This window comes from Salvia splendens, chromosome 1 (genome assembly GCF_004379255.2).
Source record: "Salvia splendens isolate huo1 chromosome 1, SspV2, whole genome shotgun sequence".
Taxonomy (NCBI): domain Eukaryota; kingdom Viridiplantae; phylum Streptophyta; class Magnoliopsida; order Lamiales; family Lamiaceae; genus Salvia; species Salvia splendens.
The window spans coordinates 43,774,437-43,798,002 of NC_056032.1; the positions used below are offsets into that span (position 1 = coordinate 43,774,437).

The following is a 23,566-nucleotide window of genomic DNA, read 5'->3' on the forward strand; positions in this document are numbered from 1 at the left end:
TTTTAAGTGATTAGTATTTGATAAAAATGAGTTATTCTAAACATTTGTTTTTGGCAAATAGATATTACTCTTATAAAAGAATTAATTAAAGAAGTTAAGAATAAATGCCCAATCTAATTGGTCCCCCAAAACGAATACATGTACATTGACAAATTAATTTATACTTCTATTATCTATGACCACTGTTTATTTTATTTTATATATTAAGTTTATTTTTGAATATCTTAAAAATTACTATTGTTTATGCCGTTAATGGTATAATAACATAAAAATCAAAACTATTCACTTATAGATTACGCTTATATAAAATACATGGCATAATATTATATACTATTAATTAAATAATCCAAGTCTTTATGTTATAAGAAAATAAAATAATACTTATTATAAAATAATTTCCAAAAGTTCTTGCTGCAATATTGATTAATGAATGTTCTACCCACTATTATAAGAAAATAAAATAATGCTTATTATAATAGCGGTGACTATACTCTAATAAATAATAGTAATAATAATAGTAAAAATGCGCCGTTGCCAGGGATCGAACCCGGGTCACCCGGGTGACAGGCGGGAATGCTTACCAGTGTGACGCATAAGGGTTATGCGTCATTAGGGTAAGACGCATAATGCTTATGCGTCTTTGAACGACGCATAATCCTTATGCGTCGTTAACCAACGACGAATAAGGGTTGTGCGTCGTTCAATAATAACGACGCATAACCCTTGTGCGTCACTCCCCCAATCGGAATAAATCTAATCTCCTTCATTAAAATGGAATTCCATTAATTCTCTAGAACAAAAGTAGAATTGTCTCGATAGATGGAGAATGGCCCATTCAAAGTCCAAACGAAGTCAAGCAGTGGGCGTCTACTTTAAGTTTCCTCATTGGGCTCAAGGCCCATTTAGTAATCCAAAATACTATAATCATTTCAAATTGATCATGGTTAATAATCTTAGAATTTGGAAACTAGTTTTCGATTATCCGATTTCATGAATCTCAGAGTGACTATCCATATTTTTAAGTATTACGACCTTACTTGAACATGTTCTATAGGCTCGTACCTTTGCATCATTATCGTATTTGCATGTGTTCGTTGGCTATGCGACAGAGTGGTTGATATTCGGACCAAAGGTCGAGTTCGAGTCCATCATGACGCGCACTATAAAATTTATGTTTATATGCATATCAGAATAATATTACAACTCACACATACTTATAGATGCTTCAAACTTTCGACGTTTTGTCCTTCCACATTCATATACTAGCCAGAAGCCCGGCCGCTATAGGCCGGGCTCTGCAATATGCCATCAACGGCGTCACCCTTGGCATCGACAACCCAGCCCCCTCGCTCATATCAACGAGCTCCTTGCCGGGCCTCTCCCAATCAAAGCACTGAATCAGCGTCCCCAGCCCGAGCCCCACCATGCGCACGGCGAGGGGCTCACCGGGGCAGCCGCGCCTTCCGGCGCCAAACGGCATCAGCCTGAAGCCGTCTCGGTAGCCATCGAGCTTCTCGAACCGCTCCGGCCTGAACTCGCGCGGCCGGTCCCAGTTCTTGGGGTCGTTGTGCATGGCCCACGCGTTCACCAGCAGCATCGTGCCGGCGGGGATGCGGTAGCCTCCGACGACGCACTCGTCGGAGGACTCGTGGGGGATCAGCAGCGGCCCGGCTGGGAACATCCGCAGCGTCTCGTTGATGATGCACCGGAGGTACGGGAGGTTGGCGATGTCCGCCTCGTCAAAGAGGCGATCGTGGCCGACCCGGTCGTCGATCTCGGCCCGGGCCTTGCGGAGGGCGTCGGGGTGGTTGAGGAGGAGAGAGAGTGCCCATTCCATCGTTCCGGCGGAAGTGTCGGTGCCGGCGATTAGCATCACCTGAACACAAGATTAAGAGTCCGTGAACCTTCAATCTGTATAGTTAATCCTATCCTCAATTATTTTTTTTTGGACGAACATACTTTAATAATGCTGGTTTATTTGACATGGTTTAATTAATCTATAAAGTTTGGTTTAATTTTTTGAAGAATCATACTTCAATTTTACACTTTAGACGGAAATGTTGACATGACTATAATTCTATTTCTAACCCTTGGACGTGTTTTTCCTACGGTAGGTCCTGCCAACTTTGACTAGCATCAATCAATTAATTTGAGCAGTTGAATTATAAATATTGATATTTGCACTTTTAAAAAGATAAAACGTACTACTACTACTACTACAGTATCACTTTAAATAGAACCAAGAATTATCCCGGACGGAAGAGTCCGACCTGCACGGCCCCACCTTCATCTACCAGTGACATGAGGCATGTGCTATATGTATCATTGCACATTAAAGTTTTTGCATTTATTATGATTCAACCACTCAGATATGATCAAATTCATTCAAAATCTCAATATCAGTTAGATGAGTTCATAATTAGGAGTACAGTATATAAAGTATTAAATAAATCATATTAAAATGATAATAGTCGAATTAATTACCAGCATTAAGCTCCTAATAATGGCATCTGTATAATACTCAGGCTCCTTCTCCTGCAACGCCAACAACATTTCAATCATCGTCTTCATCCTCCCTTCCTCCCCATCTCCGCCGCCGTAGTTCTTAAACTTCCTCTTCCGCTCCTCCACCAGCTCCTGCATGAACACATTCCTCTTCCTCTGCAGCTCCACCATCGCCTTCTCCACCCCTCCCACCCCAAGCCACCTCACCACCGGCACGAAATCCCCCACGCTCGACGCCGCCAGCCGCAGCGACTCCGCCACGATCTCCTTAAACCGCCGCGCCTCCTCCGCCTCCTCCACCTTCTCCCCGTAGTACCTCTTCCCGGCGATCATCCGCATCATCACGTTCATCGTCAGCTCCGTGAACGCCGCCTTCATGTCAACGGGGCTCCCCTGGGCCGAGGCTCGGGCCATGGCCCGAGCCACGGCCCGCACCTCGTCCGCCCGGATGCCGTGCAGGAGGTGCAGGCGGTGGGCGGAGAGGACCTCGATGGAGGCGACCTTGCGGAGGTTGCGCCAGTGGTCGCCGTAGGAGGTCCAGGCGAGGGAGGTGTAGTTGTAGCCGATGTGCTTGCCGGCGAGGAGGCGGGGGCGGTTGGCGAAGACGACGTCGTTTTTGGAGAGGCAGTCCTCGGCGGCGGAGGGGGAGGAGACGACAAGGACGGGGCGGGAGCCGAAGTGGAGGAGGACGACGGGGCCGTGGCGGGCGGAGATGCGGGCGAGGGAGCGGTAGAGGGGCTTTTTGAGGAGGGGGAGGTGGCCGAGGAGGGGGAGGGAGAGGAGGGGGGTGGGGGGGAGGTTTTGGAGCTTGTGGAGGAAGTGTTTTGTGAGGATGTAGAGGGCATATATGAGTGGGAGATATATGAGATTTAGTGTATCCATTTTGGAAGTGAAATGGGATTCAATCATCTTTTATGGGTGGGGATTTAGGTATTTATTTTGGTTGGACATGTGGGAGCTCACAATCAGTAGTGTGTGTGTAACTGATCATGATCCTCTTGAAGAACACCATCACTATAGTAAGATATATTATGTTGGCCTATGAGCATCCTTAACGCGCGGGCTGGGCCGCAATGAGCGAGTCCCGGCCCGTGCGTGGCGTTGGAGGGGAGAAAGTTCCAGCCCAGGCCGGTCCCGGGGCCGCAGTTGCGGCCTGTGGACGCTCCCGGGGTCCGGCCTGGTCGGCGTTAAGTGTGCCCGGGCCGCAACGAACGCGTCCCGGCCCAGCGTTAGATGCTCTCCGGGCCGGGTCGCAAGTCCCTAATTTTTTTTCCGAATTTTTATCTATAAATACTGAACATTTGGCCACCATTCTTCCGCACTTTACACGTTTCAATCCTCTTGTATTCCCATATTTTCGGCTTCTATGGAGTGGTTTAACAGCGATGAACGTCAGATGAACGAGTTCGTCAACGCCAACAATTGGTACGTGCCGCCATCACCCCCATCACATGCGACGCCTAGTCCAAGGGTGGCTAGCAACATCGACATAACATCGTCAGTTAGCACTGATGAGTACGAGATCATTGATATGGAGCCCGCTAAAGGGAGGGGCAAGGGCAAGGTTACGGATGATGAGGGGCCGAAGAAGTATAGTTTGCGCGAGACATTGTGGATGGCCAAGAACTTCGTCGACGTCTCCGAGGATCCTATCATCGGCAACCAGCAGAGCGGCAAGGTGTTCTGGTAGCGGATTGCAGAGAAGTACAACGCTGGTCGTCCTAGAGGGTCGTTCGAGCGTAGCTATGTGAAGCTGCGCAAGCATTGGAGTCAGGTCCAGAAGGAGAAGAACAAGTGGAATGGCAAGTGGACCAACGTAATCCGGATGTGGCCGAGCGGCACAGCTAGATGGACCTCGTGGAGAAGGCCAAGACGGGGTTCTTCGCTGACGGGAAGAAGCACTTCAAGTACTTCGACGTTTGAAAGATTGTCGAGAAGAGCCCGAAGTACACCGGTGGGGCCGAACCGACGACAAGTGGGGCGCCGAAGAGAACCAAAGTTTCTGCCGCCGGAAACTACTCTTCGAGCGAAGGAGGTCCGGCGATCGACCTCAACGTGACGGACGACGACGTCTTCTTCTCATCCCCTAGCACTCAAAGCCGTCCGATGGGAACAAAGACGACAGAGAGGAAAGCGAAGGGGAAGGCAACTGCGAGCTACTCCGCTATGCCGCCACCATCGCCCAATCAGTCTCTAGATAAGATCTCCGACTCTATGTCGGAGATGAGTATTATCTGGCGGATGAGCCAGCTGACGGAGTTGACATCGAGGGATACCTCAACAATGTTGAAGTTTGATCTCGAGTTGCACCATGAGATGATTGCCTACCTTCGCGCACAAATGAAGAAGTAGTAGTTTTATCCTTTTTTAAAAAAAATGTATGACTTGTATTTTTATTTTCTAGGATTTTTAATTTGCTTTGTCTAGGATTTGTAATTTTAATTTCTACTGAACAATGTATTTTCCAGTTTGAATTGTTCAACGTATTGCATTTACGAGTAAAATAGGTTGAAGTTGTGAATAGTGCAATTTATTAGTTGTGGCCCGGGTTGGGGCCTGCAGGGTTAGAGCAGTTGTGGTATGTGACTCAAATTTAGGGGAATGATGACGTGGAGGGGACTTGGGGCCTGAATCCAGACTAGGGTTAAGGATGCTCTAATGATACTTGGTGATGTATAAGACTAAAGATATCGGATTTAAGTCAACCGTTGTGCAATCTTCAAATTTAAAGTATTCATTTGCTTATAAATAAAAATACATTATGTGATGATGTCACCACTCTATACGATCTATATGGTCAACATTCCATTAACTCATTTTTTATTTTTTATTTTTTATTTTCTTAAGATCAAACAATTTTTTAAAACTCGTGACGAGTTAAAATAAGACTGTAAATGAAGGTCGGGAGAGTAGCATTTAGTATCTTTTAATCAATACTAGTATACTACCCGTGTATTCATAATGTAGGTCTTTATATTTGAAATTTAGTATACATATTAATAATCAGAATTAATGGTGGAAAAATATACATACGAGAAGTGCCAAAAAGACTTGCGTTATGAATGGAGTGGACTGCGGAGCACTAAATTATCACTTAAATACGCTAGAAAAATGTGATCTTGCTTACCCATAAAATAAGCAAAGATTAATAAAAGTCGAAGCCACCTATGTTGACTAAGGAAAAGACAAAGACTCATGTCTAACGTTTTTTAGCTGCCAACTAAATGTCTTATATTTTAAGTTTATCTTACTTAGCCTTTGTATTTAAATTATTTTTATGCAAATTAAATATAATATTTATCATGTAATCGTACAATAATCTAGGTATTACGACAAATAATTTAAATTTGTGAAATACTCATAAATAATTATCGACATACACAAAATTACTATTACTAGTATATACAATCGGTTTCTACAATTTAAGGTGACAAAGGAAAATGGTGCTCGTCTAACTAGAGTCTAAGCCACGACTCTCATCAAATCAATTACGTCTTCCAGAAAGTGTGTAAATTTCTTCTATATTCTTAAAATTCTTTGCTTTTGTCTTGGTAATGTTGGAATATTTGAACCACTTCAACTTTTCTTCACCTTCGTGGGAATAAAAAAATTATTCTAGATGACTTTTTATATGTATAATATAGTCTTATACGTAATCCTATCTTATACTCCCTCCGTTCCACAATAATTATTACTCTTTTCTATTTTAGTTCATCCCATAATAATTGTCACACTTCATTTTTACCATAAATGATAAGTAGTTCCAACATTCCACTAACTCACTTCACTCACATTTTATTATAAAATCAATATAAAAAAGTGGGTCTCACGTTCCACTAACTTTTCCAACCAACTTTTCTTTACATTCCTTAAAACTCGTGTCATCATCAAGAGTGACAATTATTATGGGACGGAGGAAGTAGTATCGAACTTCGTATCGAAGGCTATGTATATCAAAATCAAAATAAATTTAAAGTCAAACAACAATAAAGAGAATAAAGTTAAAACCAAAGGAGCTACTACATCACCTCAACCTCAAGTTAGAGTCCTCATCCAGATATATATCCATGCTCATCGAACCGATATAATACAAACAACTATTATACCAAGGCAACCGAGACTAGTTGATAAAGAAATGAGATTATTGACTTGCATCGTTCAAGTTTTGTGTCTGAAACCTGACTTACCATTTCTCAAACCTATAATCAATTCTCCCTTCAATTATTGTTGTTACTATAGTAGTTACTCCACTATATGCTTCATTCTATGGGCTGATGATTCAAGGGCAGTTTTGAGCACCAAATTCTAATTCACGATTCACCAACCAAACTGCCACCTAAGTTATTTCTTCATAAAATTCATGTTCGATTATAATCCTTAATTTGTCATTTTATTTTAAATATTTTAAATTTTCGGAGTTTGAAAGCGATAATTTAGGGATGTCAATCGGGCCAACCCTACTCGGGTTGCGGGCTAATCGGGTTGTGATTTTTTCGGGTTATGAAAGTTCAACCCTAACCCTAAAAGGTCGGGTTTCGGGCTAGCCCAGCGGGTTAATCAAACAAGGGTTTATTGTATTGATTAGCTCCCACTAATTTTAACATATATTATGTCCCCCAAACATAAAATACGAATTTATATCAAATATAAATTTTAGTGGTCCAAGATCCAAGTCTATATTATTGCAGCCCCTGCTTTGGCTGATCACTACAATAATATCACAAGGTAGGCCTCCAAGCCAATTGCAACAACTATTTTGCAATTCTTGGTTTATTAATCCAATTAATATGCATCCATAAACTATTTAGGTCGCTTTGGCGTCACTAAACAATTTAAGCAAGTCAACCCCATCACACGATGCCAACCATGCATCTATGAATGAGCCTAGGTCTTGTAGATTTAGAGTAAACACTTTGGCGTAAAACTCGTGGTCGAAAAGGCTAGGAACATCAAACAATTATGATGGACGATGCGTTTGTTTCAAAACAAGACTTATATTTTGTGGGGAAAAGTGTGATACTAGTTTCGTGAATATAATATCCAATATTAAATTTCAAACAATTACTGGGCGCCGCCTACCCAGACATAGTATAACACGGACTACAAATACTGGGCGCCGCCTACCCAGACATAGTATAACACGGACTACACATACTGGGCGCCGCCTACCCAGACAATAAAACGGTCTCTAACTACTATAGTTAAATAAATAAGCATAAAATCAAATAGCATGCTTATCACATAGGATATCAAATAATGCTCAATGAATAAAATCAAATTTTATTCTCTAATTTATATGTGGATTTAATTATATTAATTCGAAATTAATATAATTATACATGTTTAATATTAATTCCAAATTAATATTGTGCTGTGGAGTTAAAATTATATTAATTCAAAATTATTGTAACAAAAATAATGATAGTAAATGTGTTTTAATATTAGTTTGATTAATATTATTAATTCTAAATTAATAATGTGATTTATAGTGACCAAAATCACAATTCGGATCCGACCCGGATCTTCAAAACCCGCTAGGGTTCTGGAACAGACGCCCCTTCCATGGGGGTGCTTCACTCCACCGCCCATCGCCACTCACCGCCGCCCCCAAATTTTAAAATGAGTCAAACTCAAAGAATAAATCAACAATTGAGAATTGCGGCCCTGACAACCAAAGCACCCCTCTTCCTCTCTCTCTCTAGAAATTCCCCAGATTTGAGTCTTTGTATTCTCGTTGTTGCTGGAATCAACTTCTCACCTTATTCTTTGGTTTAACTGCTTCCTAATCAACGGAATCATCATCGCCATCGCCACCGCGTCGCGATTCTACCGGAGCCACCTGCCGCCACCGCCGGCGACTCGATCGCAGAAGAAGATGAAGGCGAGGACAACGCATTGGACGGCAATGAAAGATTTTGAAAGAATTTTGAAATCCAATTTCAGAATTTTGATTTCCAAAATCATCCACAAATTAATTAGGAAACAAAAATTAATTATGAATCGAGCCCTGGGCTCTGATACCACTGTTAGGAATTCTTGTATTCATCTAATGAGCGCAGCGGAAATTGCAGACAAGAATAACAGATCTAGATTCATAATCATATTGCAAGTTGAGCACGTAATACACAACGGAACTAAATCTTACTTGTTGTGTTGTTCTTCTTCGATTGAATCCTGCAAGTTGAATCCACTACTATCGAGGTCCACGTGCAATCCAATCCGATGCAGGAACTATCCCGGTACAATTGCTCCGTAGAAGAAAGCTAGGAATTCTCTCTACAGAGCTTTACGTATTTTCTCTCTAATGTTACGCTATTTCTCATCACCCACAATGGAGAATAAATGATCATTATATAGACAAAGAGTCATTAGGGTTTCATGATTGTTGGGCTTATGGACTAAATATAATTGTAGCCCAACTATAATTATTTAATCCATATTAATCTAATCTAGCCCATATCCTTTCAATCTCCCACTTGGACTAGCATTAGATATAATACGCAGTTCCAACTTTGTACCCTTGAGCGGATCAAAATACACTTATAGTGTGACCCTTTAGGCCCCCATTATCGACGACGATCTAATCGAAGTCTGCACAAAACTCCTAGACTGCGTTGGCAGCGTAGCTCGATATATGATGGGCGTTTACGTGAATTCGGTAAACAAGCCTTTACACAAAGTTTATAGTAATATCCTTTCATTCACGAACCACCCGATTGAGCCTAAGATTTGTCATGTGTCATCCAAATAGCGCAATCACTTTATCTCATCTTTATTAAATGACCCATTCGATCATATTCAATTACTTTAATTGAATATATCTTTGCATTGGCCAATGACTTAATGGTCAAGTAATATAGAGAATTTGAGTGTTCTCTCGAAATTCTAATCGAGGAATGAATCTCATTCTTGGCTCAACTACCATTTCCATTTATCTTATGATGTACCCAACACAAGTCCGTATCTTAATCCTCCGAGGGGAGGCAAAGCGTTGGACAAGATCAAAGCACACCACTCAACAAACAAAATGTGTAATGACCTCAGATCCTAGGATATTACATACTTCATGTACTAACAAACTGTAGACACTCAACAAAACAGTTTAATAGTAGGGTATACCAATACTCTCCAAAGTATACCATGTGTCCATCACGAGTATCTAATATCTCATAGTTGTGAGAACAACTACATTCTCAAAGAATGTGATGCAAACCCCATGCTAACCTATAACATATCATCAATATCCCATTCTTGACGATCATTGGTTAGGGCTATTTTAGAATTATACTATATCATTAATGTCTCAGACCATTAACGACAGTCATAATTCAAGGGAACAAATATTTAGAATAAAATCAAACATTTAAAACAATTATTCCAATAAGTGCACAAAACCCATAGAAAATAAAATTTTCATATAATGTGATCAAGTAATATTGTCTCAACACAAAATGTTTCTAAGACATATAAAATTGTAACTCCCACTGATTCAAAGCCATCTACCAACATGCTTAACACCTAAGCTCTCAAAGTGCTTGTTGTGTTTTGCTATACATAACGGTTTGGTGAAAGGATCAGCCAAATTATCATCAGTGGGTACTCTTTCTAATTTTATGTCGCCTCTTTCAATTATTTCTCTGATCAGATGATATCTTCTGGGAACCCAGTTCTTTAACGAAATCTAACAAAGCAACAGCTTCTTTGGCAGCTTCAGATGCAGCAATATACTCGGCTTCGGTGGTGGAATCGGCAGTTGTACCTTGTTTGGAACTATTCCAACTCACTGCTCCACCATTGAGGACAAAAACATATCCAGACTGAGACTTATAGTCGTCATGGTCTGTTTGGAAACTAGCATCAGTGTACCCAGTAACTGATAACTCTGGTTGTCCACCATAGACTAAGAAATATTCTTTAGTCCTCCTAAGGTACTTAAGAATAGTCTTAACAGTTTTCCAATGTTCCTCACCGGGATTTTGCTGAAATCTGCCTGTCATGCTAAGCGCATAGGCCACATCTGGCCTAGTAGAAATCATGGCATACATAATAGATCCTATAACCGAAGCATACGAGATCCTTTTCATGTTGTCTCTTTCTTTGTCATTAGAAGGACAATCCTTCTTTGACAATACAATGCCATGTCCCATAGGAAGAAAACCTTTCTTAGAATTCTCCATTGAGAAGCGCCTTAGCAACTTATCTATGTAAGTGGATTGTGATAATCCTAACATCCTATTCGGTCTATCTCGATAGATCTTGATTCCAAGGATGTAGGAAGCATCACCCAGATCCTTCATCATAAAGGAACTAGACAACCATTCTTTCACGGATTGCATCATGGAACGATCGCTTCCCATAATCAAGATGTCATCAACATATATGATGAGGAAGACAACGTTTCCATTCTCGCGTTTACTATAAACACATGGGTCCTCTTTGCTTCTGACAAAACCAAACGATTTGATTGTTCTATCAAAACAAATATTCCAACTCCTCGAAGCTTGCTTAAGTCCATAGATGGACTTCTTTAGCTTGCACACTGCATTCGGCCTTTCTTTCGATACAAAACCTTCAGGCTGTGTCATATAGACATCACCTTCTAATTCTCCATTGAGAAATGCGGTTTTGACATCCATTTGCCAAATGTCGAAGTTGTAGTATCCAGCAATTGCAAGTAGTATCCGAATGGACTTGATCTTAGCAACGGGCGAAAAGGTTTCATCATAGTCAATGCCTTCGCGCTGACTATAACCTTTTGCCACTAACCTAGCCTTGTAGGTTTGTACTTTGCCATCTGCATCTCTCTTCTTTTTGAAGATCCATTTGCAGCCTATGGGGTAAACCCCATCTGGCAAGTCAACTAGTTCCCAAACTAAGTTGAAGTACATCGAGTCCATTTCTGATATCAAGGCTTCAAGCCACTTCTCTCGATCGGTGTCCGACACCGCCTCGGTATAGGTTTTAGGCTCATCGTCATCTAAATCAACTTCATCATCTTGGTTCTCAACCATTAGATTCAGTCTCTCAGGTGCGCGACGAATCCTCCTAGGCCTATTGAGTTGGTTTTGCTATGGTTCAGGCTGTTCATTCTGTATGTGAGAAGGTTCAGGAATATCACTATGATCTTCTTGAGGTAGAGGTGATGCAACTATTGTATCATCTTGTCTTTGATGCATCTCATTGTCTTGAGGTGGTCCTTCGAGAGTCTCTCCAAGGTCCTCTCTAAGAGTAATTTCCCCTCCCAATAGATCATCAAAAACTCTCACTGAGTTATTGTCCAATCCAATGGATAATACCTCATCCTCATTGTTAACTTGTGGTTCTTGAATTTCTTCAAGATCTACTGTATTTTGACCTTGTTCCTTGCAGACATAATTGTCTTCAAGGAACGTCACATTCCTTGATGTTATCACCTTGTGATTTTCAGGACAGTAGAAATCGTACCCTTTAGTTTCTTTAGGATATCCCACAAAATAACATTTCTCACTTTTAGTTTCCAATTTATTAGTCATCATTTTCTTAACAAAAGCTGGACAACCCCAGGTCCGGATATGGTTAAGACTTGCTTTCTTGCCACACCATAACTCATATGGTGTTTTCTCGACTGATTTAGAAGGAAACCTTTTTAGAATGTAAATAGCCGTTAGTAAGGCATGACCCCATAGGAATAAAGGAAGACTAGCTAAACTCATCATGGATCGAACCATATCTAATAATGTTCGGTTTCTCCTTTCAGATACTCCATTCATTTTTGGTGTACCAGGAGGTGTCCAGTCTGACTGAATTCCATGTGATTTCAAGTAATCAAGAAATTCCCGGCTCAAGTATTCCCCTCCTCGATCTGATCGGAGAGTCTTGATACTTTTCCCAAGTTGTTTCTCAACTTCACACTTAAACTCTTTAAATTTCCCAAAGGCCTCAGATTTGTGTTTCATAAGATACACATATCCATACCTTGTCAAATCATCAGTGAAAGTAATGAAGTACGAATAACCACCTTTTGCTTGAGTTGGAAACGGTCCACACACATCTGTGTGGATCAACTCTAGCACATCATTAACACGCACCCCCTTCCCAGAAAGTGGCTTATTAGTCATCTTTCCTTTGAGACAGAATTCACAAGCACCATATGATTCAAAATCAAATGAAGTGAGATAGTCTAGCTTTCTCAATCTTGCTATTCTTTTCTCATTAATATGACCAAGTCTGCAATGCCAAAGATAAGTTGCATTATTCGTATTACTTAGCTTAAGTCTTTTATTTTGCACATTGAGAATGTCCCGTTTGCATTCAAGCATATACAATCCATTCTCTAAAGAGGCATTTCCATAAAACAATCCATTATTAGAAAACGAGCATCTGCTGTTTGCAAAATGGAAGGAAAAACCTTCGATGTCCAACATCGGAACGGAAATAATATTCTTTGAAATAACTGGAACAAAATAACAATTATGTAAATCTAGTCTATGTCCTGAGGGAAGATCTAATCTATAAGTTCCTACGCGTTCGGCAGCAACCCTTGCTCCATTTCCAACACGTAGGTCTACTTCCCCAGGTCTCACTTTCCTGCTGTCAATTAAACCTTGCACATTATTACAAATGTGTGAACCACAAGCGGTATCCAATACCCAGGATTGTGAGTTATTAATAGACATATTTATCTCAATGACAAACATAGCTGAACTCCCACTCATTGCACCTTGTGCCTTGAGTTTTGGGCAGTCTCTCTGCCACTCCGTGAAATTTGACCTAGTCAATTTGTTTGTTTCCATCATACACTCATAAGATAAGTTTGACATATTATCTGAACAGAAAATAAAACGAAAAGCAAATTAGAAAAGCATACAAAAATCACATTCGCATCACTAATCAAACAAGGGTTTATTGTATTGATTAGCTCCCACTAATTTTAACATATATTATGTCCCCCAAACATAAAATACGAATTTATATCAAATATAAATTTTAGTGGTCCAAGATCCAAGTCTATATTATTGCAGCCCCTGCTTTGGCTGATCACTACAATAATATCACAAGGTAGGCCTCCAAGCCAATTGCAACAACTATTTTGCAATTCTTGGTTTATTAATCCAATTAATATGCATCCATAAACTATTTAGGTCGCTTTGGCGTCACTAAACAATTTAAGCAAGTCAACCCCATCACACGATGCCAACCATGCATCTATGAATGAGCCTAGGTCTTGTAGATTTAGAGTAAACACTTTGGCGTAAAACTCGTGGTCGAAAAGGCTAGGAACATCAAACAATTATGATGGACGATGCGTTTGTTTCAAAACAAGACTTATATTTTGTGGGGAAAAGTGTGATACTAGTTTCGTGAATATAATATCCAATATTAAATTTCAAACAATTACTGGGCGCCGCCTACCCAGACATAGTATAACACGGACTACAAATACTGGGCGCCGCCTACCCAGACATAGTATAACACGGACTACACATACTGGGCGCCGCCTACCCAGACAATAAAACGGTCTCTAACTACTATAGTTAAATAAATAAGCATAAAATCAAATAGCATGCTTATCACATAGGATATCAAATAATGCTCAATGAATAAAATCAAATTTTATTCTCTAATTTATATGTGGATTTAATTATATTAATTCGAAATTAATATAATTATACATGTTTAATATTAATTCCAAATTAATATTGTGCTGTGGAGTTAAAATTATATTAATTCAAAATTATTGTAACAAAAATAATGATAGTAAATGTGTTTTAATATTAGTTTGATTAATATTATTAATTCTAAATTAATAATGTGATTTATAGTGACCAAAATCACAATTCGGATCCGACCCGGATCTTCAAAACCCGCTAGGGTTCTGGAACAGACGCCCCTTCCATGGGGGTGCTTCACTCCACCGCCCATCGCCACTCACCGCCGCCCCCAAATTTTAAAATGAGTCAAACTCAAAGAATAAATCAACAATTGAGAATTGCGGCCCTGACAACCAAAGCACCCCTCTTCCTCTCTCTCTCTAGAAATTCCCCAGATTTGAGTCTTTGTATTCTCGTTGTTGCTGGAATCAACTTCTCACCTTATTCTTTGGTTTAACTGCTTCCTAATCAACGGAATCATCATCGCCATCGCCACCGCGTCGCGATTCTACCGGAGCCACCTGCCGCCACCGCCGGCGACTCGATCGCAGAAGAAGATGAAGGCGAGGACAACGCATTGGACGGCAATGAAAGATTTTGAAAGAATTTTGAAATCCAATTTCAGAATTTTGATTTCCAAAATCATCCACAAATTAATTAGGAAACAAAAATTAATTATGAATCGAGCCCTGGGCTCTGATACCACTGTTAGGAATTCTTGTATTCATCTAATGAGCGCAGCGGAAATTGCAGACAAGAATAACAGATCTAGATTCATAATCATATTGCAAGTTGAGCACGTAATACACAACGGAACTAAATCTTACTTGTTGTGTTGTTCTTCTTCGATTGAATCCTGCAAGTTGAATCCACTACTATCGAGGTCCACGTGCAATCCAATCCGATGCAGGAACTATCCCGGTACAATTGCTCCGTAGAAGAAAGCTAGGAATTCTCTCTACAGAGCTTTACGTATTTTCTCTCTAATGTTACGCTATTTCTCATCACCCACAATGGAGAATAAATGATCATTATATAGACAAAGAGTCATTAGGGTTTCATGATTGTTGGGCTTATGGACTAAATATAATTGTAGCCCAACTATAATTATTTAATCCATATTAATCTAATCTAGCCCATATCCTTTCAATCTCCCACTTGGACTAGCATTAGATATAATACGCAGTTCCAACTTTGTACCCTTGAGCGGATCAAAATACACTTATAGTGTGACCCTTTAGGCCCCCATTATCGACGACGATCTAATCGAAGTCTGCACAAAACTCCTAGACTGCGTTGGCAGCGTAGCTCGATATATGATGGACGTTTACGTGAATTCGGTAAACAAGCCTTTACACAAAGTTTATAGTAATATCCTTTCATTCACGAACCACCCGATTGAGCCTAAGATTTGTCATGTGTCATCCAAATAGCGCAATCACTTTATCTCATCTTTATTAAATGACCCATTCGATCATATTCAATTACTTTAATTGAATATATCTTTGCATTGGCCAATGACTTAATGGTCAAGTAATATAGAGAATTTGAGTGTTCTCTCGAAATTCTAATCGAGGAATGAATCTCATTCTTGGCTCAACTACCATTTCCATTTATCTTATGATGTACCCAACACAAGTCCGTATCTTAATCCTCCGAGGGGAGGCAAAGCGTTGGACAAGATCAAAGCACACCACTCAACAAACAAAATGTGTAATGACCTCAGATCCTAGGATATTACATACTTCATGTACTAACAAACTGTAGACACTCAACAAAACAGTTTAATAGTAGGGTATACCAATACTCTCCAAAGTATACCATGTGTCCATCACGAGTATCTAATATCTCATAGTTGTGAGAACAACTACATTCTCAAAGAATGTGATGCAAACCCCATGCTAACCTATAACATATCATCAATATCCCATTCTTGACGATCATTGGTTAGGGCTATTTTAGAATTATACTATATCATTAATGTCTCACACCATCAACGACAGTCATAATTCAAGGGAACAAATATTTAGAATAAAATCAAACATTTAAAACAATTATTCCAATAAGTGCACAAAACCCATAGAAAATGAAATTTTCATATAATGTGATCAAGTAATATTGTCTCAACACAAAATGTTTCTAAGACATATAAAATTTTAACTCCCACTGATTCAAAGCCATCTACCAAGATGCTTAACACCTAAGCTCTCAAAGTGCTTGTTGTGTTTTGCTATACATAACGGTTTAGTGAAAGGATCAACCAAATTATCATCAGTGGGTACTCTTTCTAATTTTATGTTGCCTCTTTCAATTATTTCTCTGATCATATGATATCTTCTGGGAACCCAGTTCTTTAACGAAATCTAACAAAGCAACAGCTTCTTTGGCAGCTTCAGATGCAGCAATATACTCGGCTTCGGTGGTGGAATCGGCAGTTGTACCTTGTTTGGAACTATTCCAACTCACTGCTCCACCATTGAGGACAAAAACATATCCAGACTGAGACTTATAGTCGTCATGGTCTGTTTGGAAACTAGCATCAGTGTACCCAGTAACTGATAACTCTGGTTGTCCACCATAGACTAAGAAATATTCTTTAGTCCTCCTAAGGTACTTAAGAATAGTCTTAACAGTTTTCCAATGTTCCTCACCGGGATTTTGCTGAAATCTGCCTGTCATGCTAAGCGCATAGGCCACATCTGGCCTAGTAGAAATCATGGCATACATAATAGATCCTATAACCGAAGCATACGGGATCCTTTTCATGTTGTCTCTTTCTTTGTCATTAGAAGGACAATCCTTCTTTGACAATACAATGCCATGTCCCATAGGAAGAAAACCTTTCTTAGAATTCTCCATTGAGAAGCGCCTTAGCAACTTATCTATGTAAGTGGATTGTGATAATCCTAACATCCTATTCGGTCTATCTCGATAGATCTTGATTCCAAGGATGTAGGAAGCATCACCCAGATCCTTCATCATAAAGGAACTAGACAACCATTCTTTCACGGATTGCATCATGGAACGATCGCTTCCCATAATCAAGATGTCATCAACATATATGATGAGGAAGACAACGTTTCCATTCTCGCGTTTACTATAAACACATGGGTCCTCTTTGCTTCTGACAAAACCAAACGATTTGATTGTTCTATCAAAACAAATATTCCAACTCCTCGAAGCTTGCTTAAGTCCATAGATGGACTTCTTTAGCTTGCACACTGCATTCGGCCTTTCTTTCGATACAAAACCTTCAGGCTGTGTCATATAGACATCACCTTCTAATTCTCCATTGAGAAATGCGGTTTTGACATCCATTTGCCAAATGTCGAAGTTGTAGTATCCAGCAATTGCAAGTAGTATCCGAATGGACTTGATCTTAGCAACGGGCGAAAAGGTTTCATCATAGTCAATGCCTTCGCGCTGACTATAACCTTTTGCCACTAACCTAGCCTTGTAGGTTTGTACTTTGCCATCTGCATCTCTCTTCTTTTTGAAGATCCATTTGCAGCCTATGGGGTAAACTCCATCTGGCAAGTCATCTAGTTCCCAGACTAAGTTGAAGTACATCGAGTCCATTTCGGATATCAAGACTTCAAGTAATTTCTCTCGGTCGGTGTCCGACACCGCCTCGGTATAGGTTTTAGGCTCATCGTCATCTAAATCAACTTCATCATCTTGGTTCTCAACCATTAGATTCAGTCTCTCAGGTGCGCGACGAATCCTCCTAGGCCTATTGAGTTGGTTTTGCTATGGTTCAGGCTGTTCATTCTGTATGTGAGAAGGTTCAGGAATATCACTATGATCTTCTTGAGGTAGAGGTGATGCAACTATTGTATCATCTTGTCTTTGATGCATCTCATTGTCTTGAGGTGGTCCTTCGAGAGTCTCTCCAAGGTCCTCTCTAAGAGTAATTTCCCCTCCCAATAGATCATCAAAAACTCTCACTGAGTTATTGTCCAATCCAATGGATAATACCTCATCCTCATTGTTAACTTGTGGTTCTTGAATTTCTTCAAGATCTACTGTATTTTGACCTTGTTCCTTGCAGACATAATTGTCTTCAAGGAACGTCACATTCCTTGATGTTATCACCTTGTGATTTTCAGGACAGTAGAAATCGTACCCTTTAGTTTCTTTAGGATATCCCACAAAATAACATTTCTCACTTTTAGTTTCCAATTTATTAGTCATCATTTTCTTAACAAAAGCTGGACAACCCCAGGTCCGGATATGGTTAAGACTTGCTTTCTTGCCACACCATAACTCATATGGTGTTTTCTCGACTGATTTAGAAGGAAACCTTTTTAGAATGTAAATAGCCGTTAGTAAGGCATGACCCCATAGGAATAAAGGAAGACTAGCTAAACTCATCATGGATCGAACCATATCTAATAATGTTCGGTTTCTCCTTTCAGATACTCCATTCATTTTTGGTGTACCAGGAGGTGTCCAGTCTGACTGAATTCCATGTGATTTCAAGTAATCAAGAAATTCCCGGCTCAAGTATTCCCCTCCTCGATCTGATCGGAGAGTCTTGATACTTTTCCCAAGTTGTTTCTCAACTTCACACTTAAACTCTTTAAATTTCCCAAAGGCCTCAGATTTGTGTTTCATAAGATACACATATCCATACCTTGTCAAATCATCAGTGAAAGTAATGAAGTACGAATAACCACCTTTTGCTTGAGTTGGAAACGGTCCGCACACATCTGTGTGGATCAACTCTAGCACATCATTAGCACGCACCCCTTTCCCAGAAAGTGGCTTATTAGTCATCTTTCCTTTGAGACAGAATTCACAAGCACCATATGATTCAAAATCAAATGAAGTGAGATAGTCTAGCTTTCTCAATCTTGCTATTCTTTTCTCATTAATATGACCAAGTCTGCAATGCCAAAGATAAGTTGCATTATTCGTATTACTTAGCTTAAGTCTTTTATTTTGCACATTGAGAATGTCCCGTTTGCATTCAAGCATATACAATCCATTCTCTAAAGAGGCATTTCCATAAAACAATCCATTATTAGAAAACGAGCATCTGCTGTTTGCAAAATGGAAGGAAAAACCTTCGATGTCCAACATCGGAACGGAAATAATATTCTTTGAAATAACTGGAACAAAATAACAATTATGTAAATCTAGTCTATGTCCTGAGGGAAGATCTAATCTATAAGTTCCTACGCGTTCGGCAGCAACCCTTGCTCCATTTCCAACACGTAGGTCTACTTCCCCAGGTCTCACTTTCCTGCTGTCAATTAAACCTTGCACATTATTACAAATGTGTGAACCACAAGCGGTATCCAATACCCAGGATTGTGAGTTATTAATAGACATATTTATCTCAATGACAAACATAGCTGAACTCCCACTCATTGCACCTTGTGCCTTGAGTTTTGGGCAGTCTCTCTGCCACTCCGTGAAATTTGACCTAGTCAATTTGTTTGTTTCCATCATACACTCATAAGATAAGTTTGACATATTATCTGAACAGAAAATAAAACGAAAAGCAAATTAGAAAAGCATACAAAAATCACATTCGCATCACTAATCAAACAAGGGTTTATTGTATTGATTAGCTCCCACTAATTTTAACATATATTATGTCCCCCAAACATAAAATACGAATTTATATCAAATATAAATTTTAGTGGTCCAAGATCCAAGTCTATATTATTGCAGCCCCTGCTTTGGCTGATCACTACAATAATATCACAAGGTAGGCCTCCAAGCCAATTGCAACAACTATTTTGCAATTCTTAGTTTATTAATCCAATTAATATGCATCCATAAACTATTTAGGTCGCTTTGGCGTCACTAAACAATTTAAGCAAGTCAACCCCATCACACGATGCCAACCATGCATCTATGAATGAGCCTAGGTCTTGTAGATTTAGAGTAAACACTTTGGCGTAAAACTCGTGGTCGAAAAGGCTGGGAACATCAAACAATTATGATGGACGATGCGTTTATTTCAAAACAAGACTTATATTTTGTGGGGAAAAGTGTGATACTAGTTTCGTGAATATAATATCCAATATTAAATTTCAAACAATTACTGGGCGCCGCCTACCTAGACATAGTATAACACGGACTACAAATACTGGGCGCCGCCTACCCAGACATAGTATAACACGGACTACACATACTGGGCGCCGCCTACCCAGACAATAAAACGGTCTCTAACTACTATAGTTAAATAAATAAGCATAAAATCAAATAGCATGCTTATCACATAGGATATCAAATAATGCTCAATGAATAAAATCAAATTTTATTCTCTAATTTATATGTGGATTTAATTATATTAATTCGAAATTAATATAATTATACATGTTTAATATTAATTCCAAATTAATATTGTGCTGTGGAGTTAAAATTATATTAATTCAAAATTATTGTAACAAAAATAATGATAGTAAATGTGTTTTAATATTAGTTTGATTAATAATTCTAAATTAATAATGTGATTTATAGTGACCAAAATCACAATTCGGATCCGACCCGGATCTTCAAAACCCGCTAGGGTTCTGGAACAGACGCCCCTTCCATGGGGGTGCTTCACTCCACCGCCCATCGCCACTCACCGCCGCCCCCAAATTTTAAAATGAGTCAAACTCAAAGAATAAATCAACAATTGAGAATTGCGGCCCTGACAACCAAAGCACCCCTCTTCCTCTCTCTCTCTAGAAATTCCCCAGATTTGAGTCTTTGTATTCTCGTTGTTGCTGGAATCAACTTCTCACCTTATTCTTTGGTTTAACTGCTTCCTAATCAACGGAATCATCATCGCCATCGCCACCGCGTCGCGATTCTACCGGAGCCACCTGCCGCCACCGCCGGCGACTCGATCGCAGAAGAAGATGAAGGCGAGGACAACGCATTGGACGGCAATGAAAGATTTTGAAAGAATTTTGAAATCCAATTTCAGAATTTTGATTTCCAAAATCATCCACAAATTAATTAGGAAACAAAAATTAATTATGAATCGAGCCCTGGGCTCTGATACCACTGTTAGGAATTCTTGTATTCATCTAATGAGCGCAGCGGAAATTGCAGACAAGAATAACAGATCTAGATTCATAATCATATTGCAAGTTGAGCACGTAATACACAACGGAACTAAATCTTACTTGTTGTGTTGTTCTTCTTCGATTGAATCCTGCAAGTTGAATCCACTACTATCGAGGTCCACGTGCAATCCAATCCGATGCAGGAACTATCCCGGTACAATTGCTCCGTAGAAGAAAGCTAGGAATTCTCTCTACAGAGCTTTACGTATTTTCTCTCTAATGTTACGCTATTTCTCATCACCCACAATGGAGAATAAATGATCATTATATAGACAAAGAGTCATTAGGGTTTCATGATTGTTGGGCTTATGGACTAAATATAATTGTAGCCCAACTATAATTATTTAATCCATATTAATCTAATCTAGCCCATATCCTTTCATTGCCCACTAATCTACTCTTGAAAGTTGAAACTTTACCCAGTTAAGAATTTAGGGCATCTCCACTACCAAAAGCGCAGCTACAAACTCCTCCTGTCACGTCATCAGTACTAAAAATCCTCCTGCCACATCATCAGGACAAGCAAATAGCTAAGCAAATAGCTCAGCAATAGCCTAGCCACATCACCCCTAATTATATAAAACAAATAATTGACAATCACACAAAATACGGAATTAAAAGTACGACACAGATACGAGAAAATTCAATAATATTAGTTAAATTAAAAAAAGTACAATAAAAAAATACATTAATTTTTAAAAAATTACATTATTTAAAAAAACACGACCTCCACCTCACTCCTCGTCTCCGTCGCCCCCCTCGCCACCGTCACCGTCGCCGCCGCCTCCGTATCCGCCGGAACCCCCCCGTGCGCGGCCTCCCCTCCGGATCTCAAATCGTCACGCATGCTCACGAGCATTGCGTGAAGAAAACTCTTCTCCTCGGGGTCCTTCTCCGTCCGCCATTCGGCTAACGTCTTGGCCATCTGAGCGCGCGTTTGTTGACGCTCGAAGAATTTGAGATCGTCTGTCGACTGGCCAAGGGGGGATGCCGACTGTACCTCTGGGACCCCCCGGCGCCTCCCCTCGCCTCCCGTTGCGCCCACCTTTGACCAACCGGGCGAGTGCGGCGAGCAAACGCGGGAGGGGACGGGAACTCCTGTGCATCCTCGGGGAGGTCGTGGGAACCGCCGCTGCTGCCGCTGTAATCACCGATATAGTTCAGTCGTTGCTTCTTCGGCCAGCCAGCGTCGACACCTGCCCGGAACTTCTCGGAGTCATTCAGCACCTCATAGCAGTTCCAGTAGGTGAACTCCTTATACAACCCGGGCTGGGGGAAGGCTTTCTCCGCTATCCTCCTGCAGTCATCCTCGGTTTGGCCACTGCTCTGCATACGGAGGGCGTTGGCGTACAAGCCCGAAAATCGGGAGACCCCAGCCCTGATTCGGTCCCACCCATTCCGGCACTCCTCCCCGGTGCGCGGCCTCCCCTCCGGGCAAAATCTCATGTAGGCAATTTTGGCCCACTTGTTGACGATCCTCTGATTGTTCGAAGTCAGAGGATCATCACAGACACTCACCCACGCCTTGAAAAGCGCGACGTTCTCCGCGTCCGTCCACTTCCTCCGCACCGAGGGTCGTCCTCGACCGGCTGCGACGACTGGCCGACCCTCTTGTCCTTCCCCTTGCCCTTCTTCTTTGCGGGGCCCTGGCCCCGCCCTACTCCCCCCGTTTGAACGGGAGTTTCCGGAACACCGAGAAGATCAATCCCCAACTCCTCTAAGGAGAAAGTCTCATATTGCGTTAACTGCGGCTCCGTTGGGGTCGTTGTGTGCGAAGATTTAGTCGAAAAATCAAAACTGGGGCGATAGACTCCCCCCCGCTTCCCCTGCGTCGCCGGTACCCCCCGCGGCGTCCCCTGCGTCGCCGGTACCCCTCCCGGCATCATCTGCAACCCGGGACCCCACCCCCGACATCATCTGCATCCCGGGTGTCCACCCCGGCAAACTCCCCCCGGGTGCCATCCCGGGCATCATCTGCTTCCACGGGTACATGTTGTAGTACCCGGGCATCGGACCCCATCCACCTCCCACGGGTACCGGGGGGTTTGAGACCCGCTCGTCAATGGAGTACCTTCGTTGTTGTTCTCCATTTCGCATTATTGATCTTGTACAGAAATTAATATAGAGAGAGTACTCGTTAAAACAAGTGGTGTGAATGAAAATGACGTGTAAATCCCGTATATATAGTGTTTCAAAAATTTAAAAAAAAAAATAAAATTCGCTCGCCGAACGCTCGCCGGTACTGAGCCTGCAATGGCGGCGAGCGGACCGGCGAGCGCATCGGTGAGCGCTCGCGAATCGGCCAGCGCTAGCCGATTTTTTCACCGAAATGGCGCTCGCCGGTTCCAATGGTTCGGC

The 23,566-nt window shown here is 40.9% G+C and overlaps 1 protein-coding gene across 1 annotated transcript; it reads right to left on the minus strand.

Moving 5' to 3' along the window:
* Positions 1-1,151: 1,151 nt before the first annotated feature.
* LOC121754230 (cytochrome P450 81Q32-like) lies at positions 1,152-3,466 on the minus strand. The gene is made up of 2 exons (XM_042149608.1): positions 2,485-3,466; positions 1,152-1,876 (listed from the first exon to the last, which is right to left on the minus strand). The coding sequence occupies exons 1-2, from the start codon at positions 3,412-3,414 to the stop codon at positions 1,256-1,258; spliced, it is 1,551 nt and encodes a 516-aa protein (XP_042005542.1). The 5' UTR covers positions 3,415-3,466; the 3' UTR covers positions 1,152-1,255.
* Positions 3,467-23,566: the final 20,100 nt, after the last annotated feature.

What these genes read in the sequence shown, in the direction of transcription:
- LOC121754230 (XM_042149608.1), bottom strand. Translation starts at nt 3,414, where the DNA reads ATGATTGAATCCCATTTCACTTCCAAAATGGATACACTAAATCTCATA. An exon ending in TTATTAGGAGCTTAATGCTG is followed by an intron (nt 1,877 to 2,484) that starts GTAATTAATTCG and finishes TCTTGTGTTCAG; the next exon opens with GTGATGCTAATCGCCGGCAC.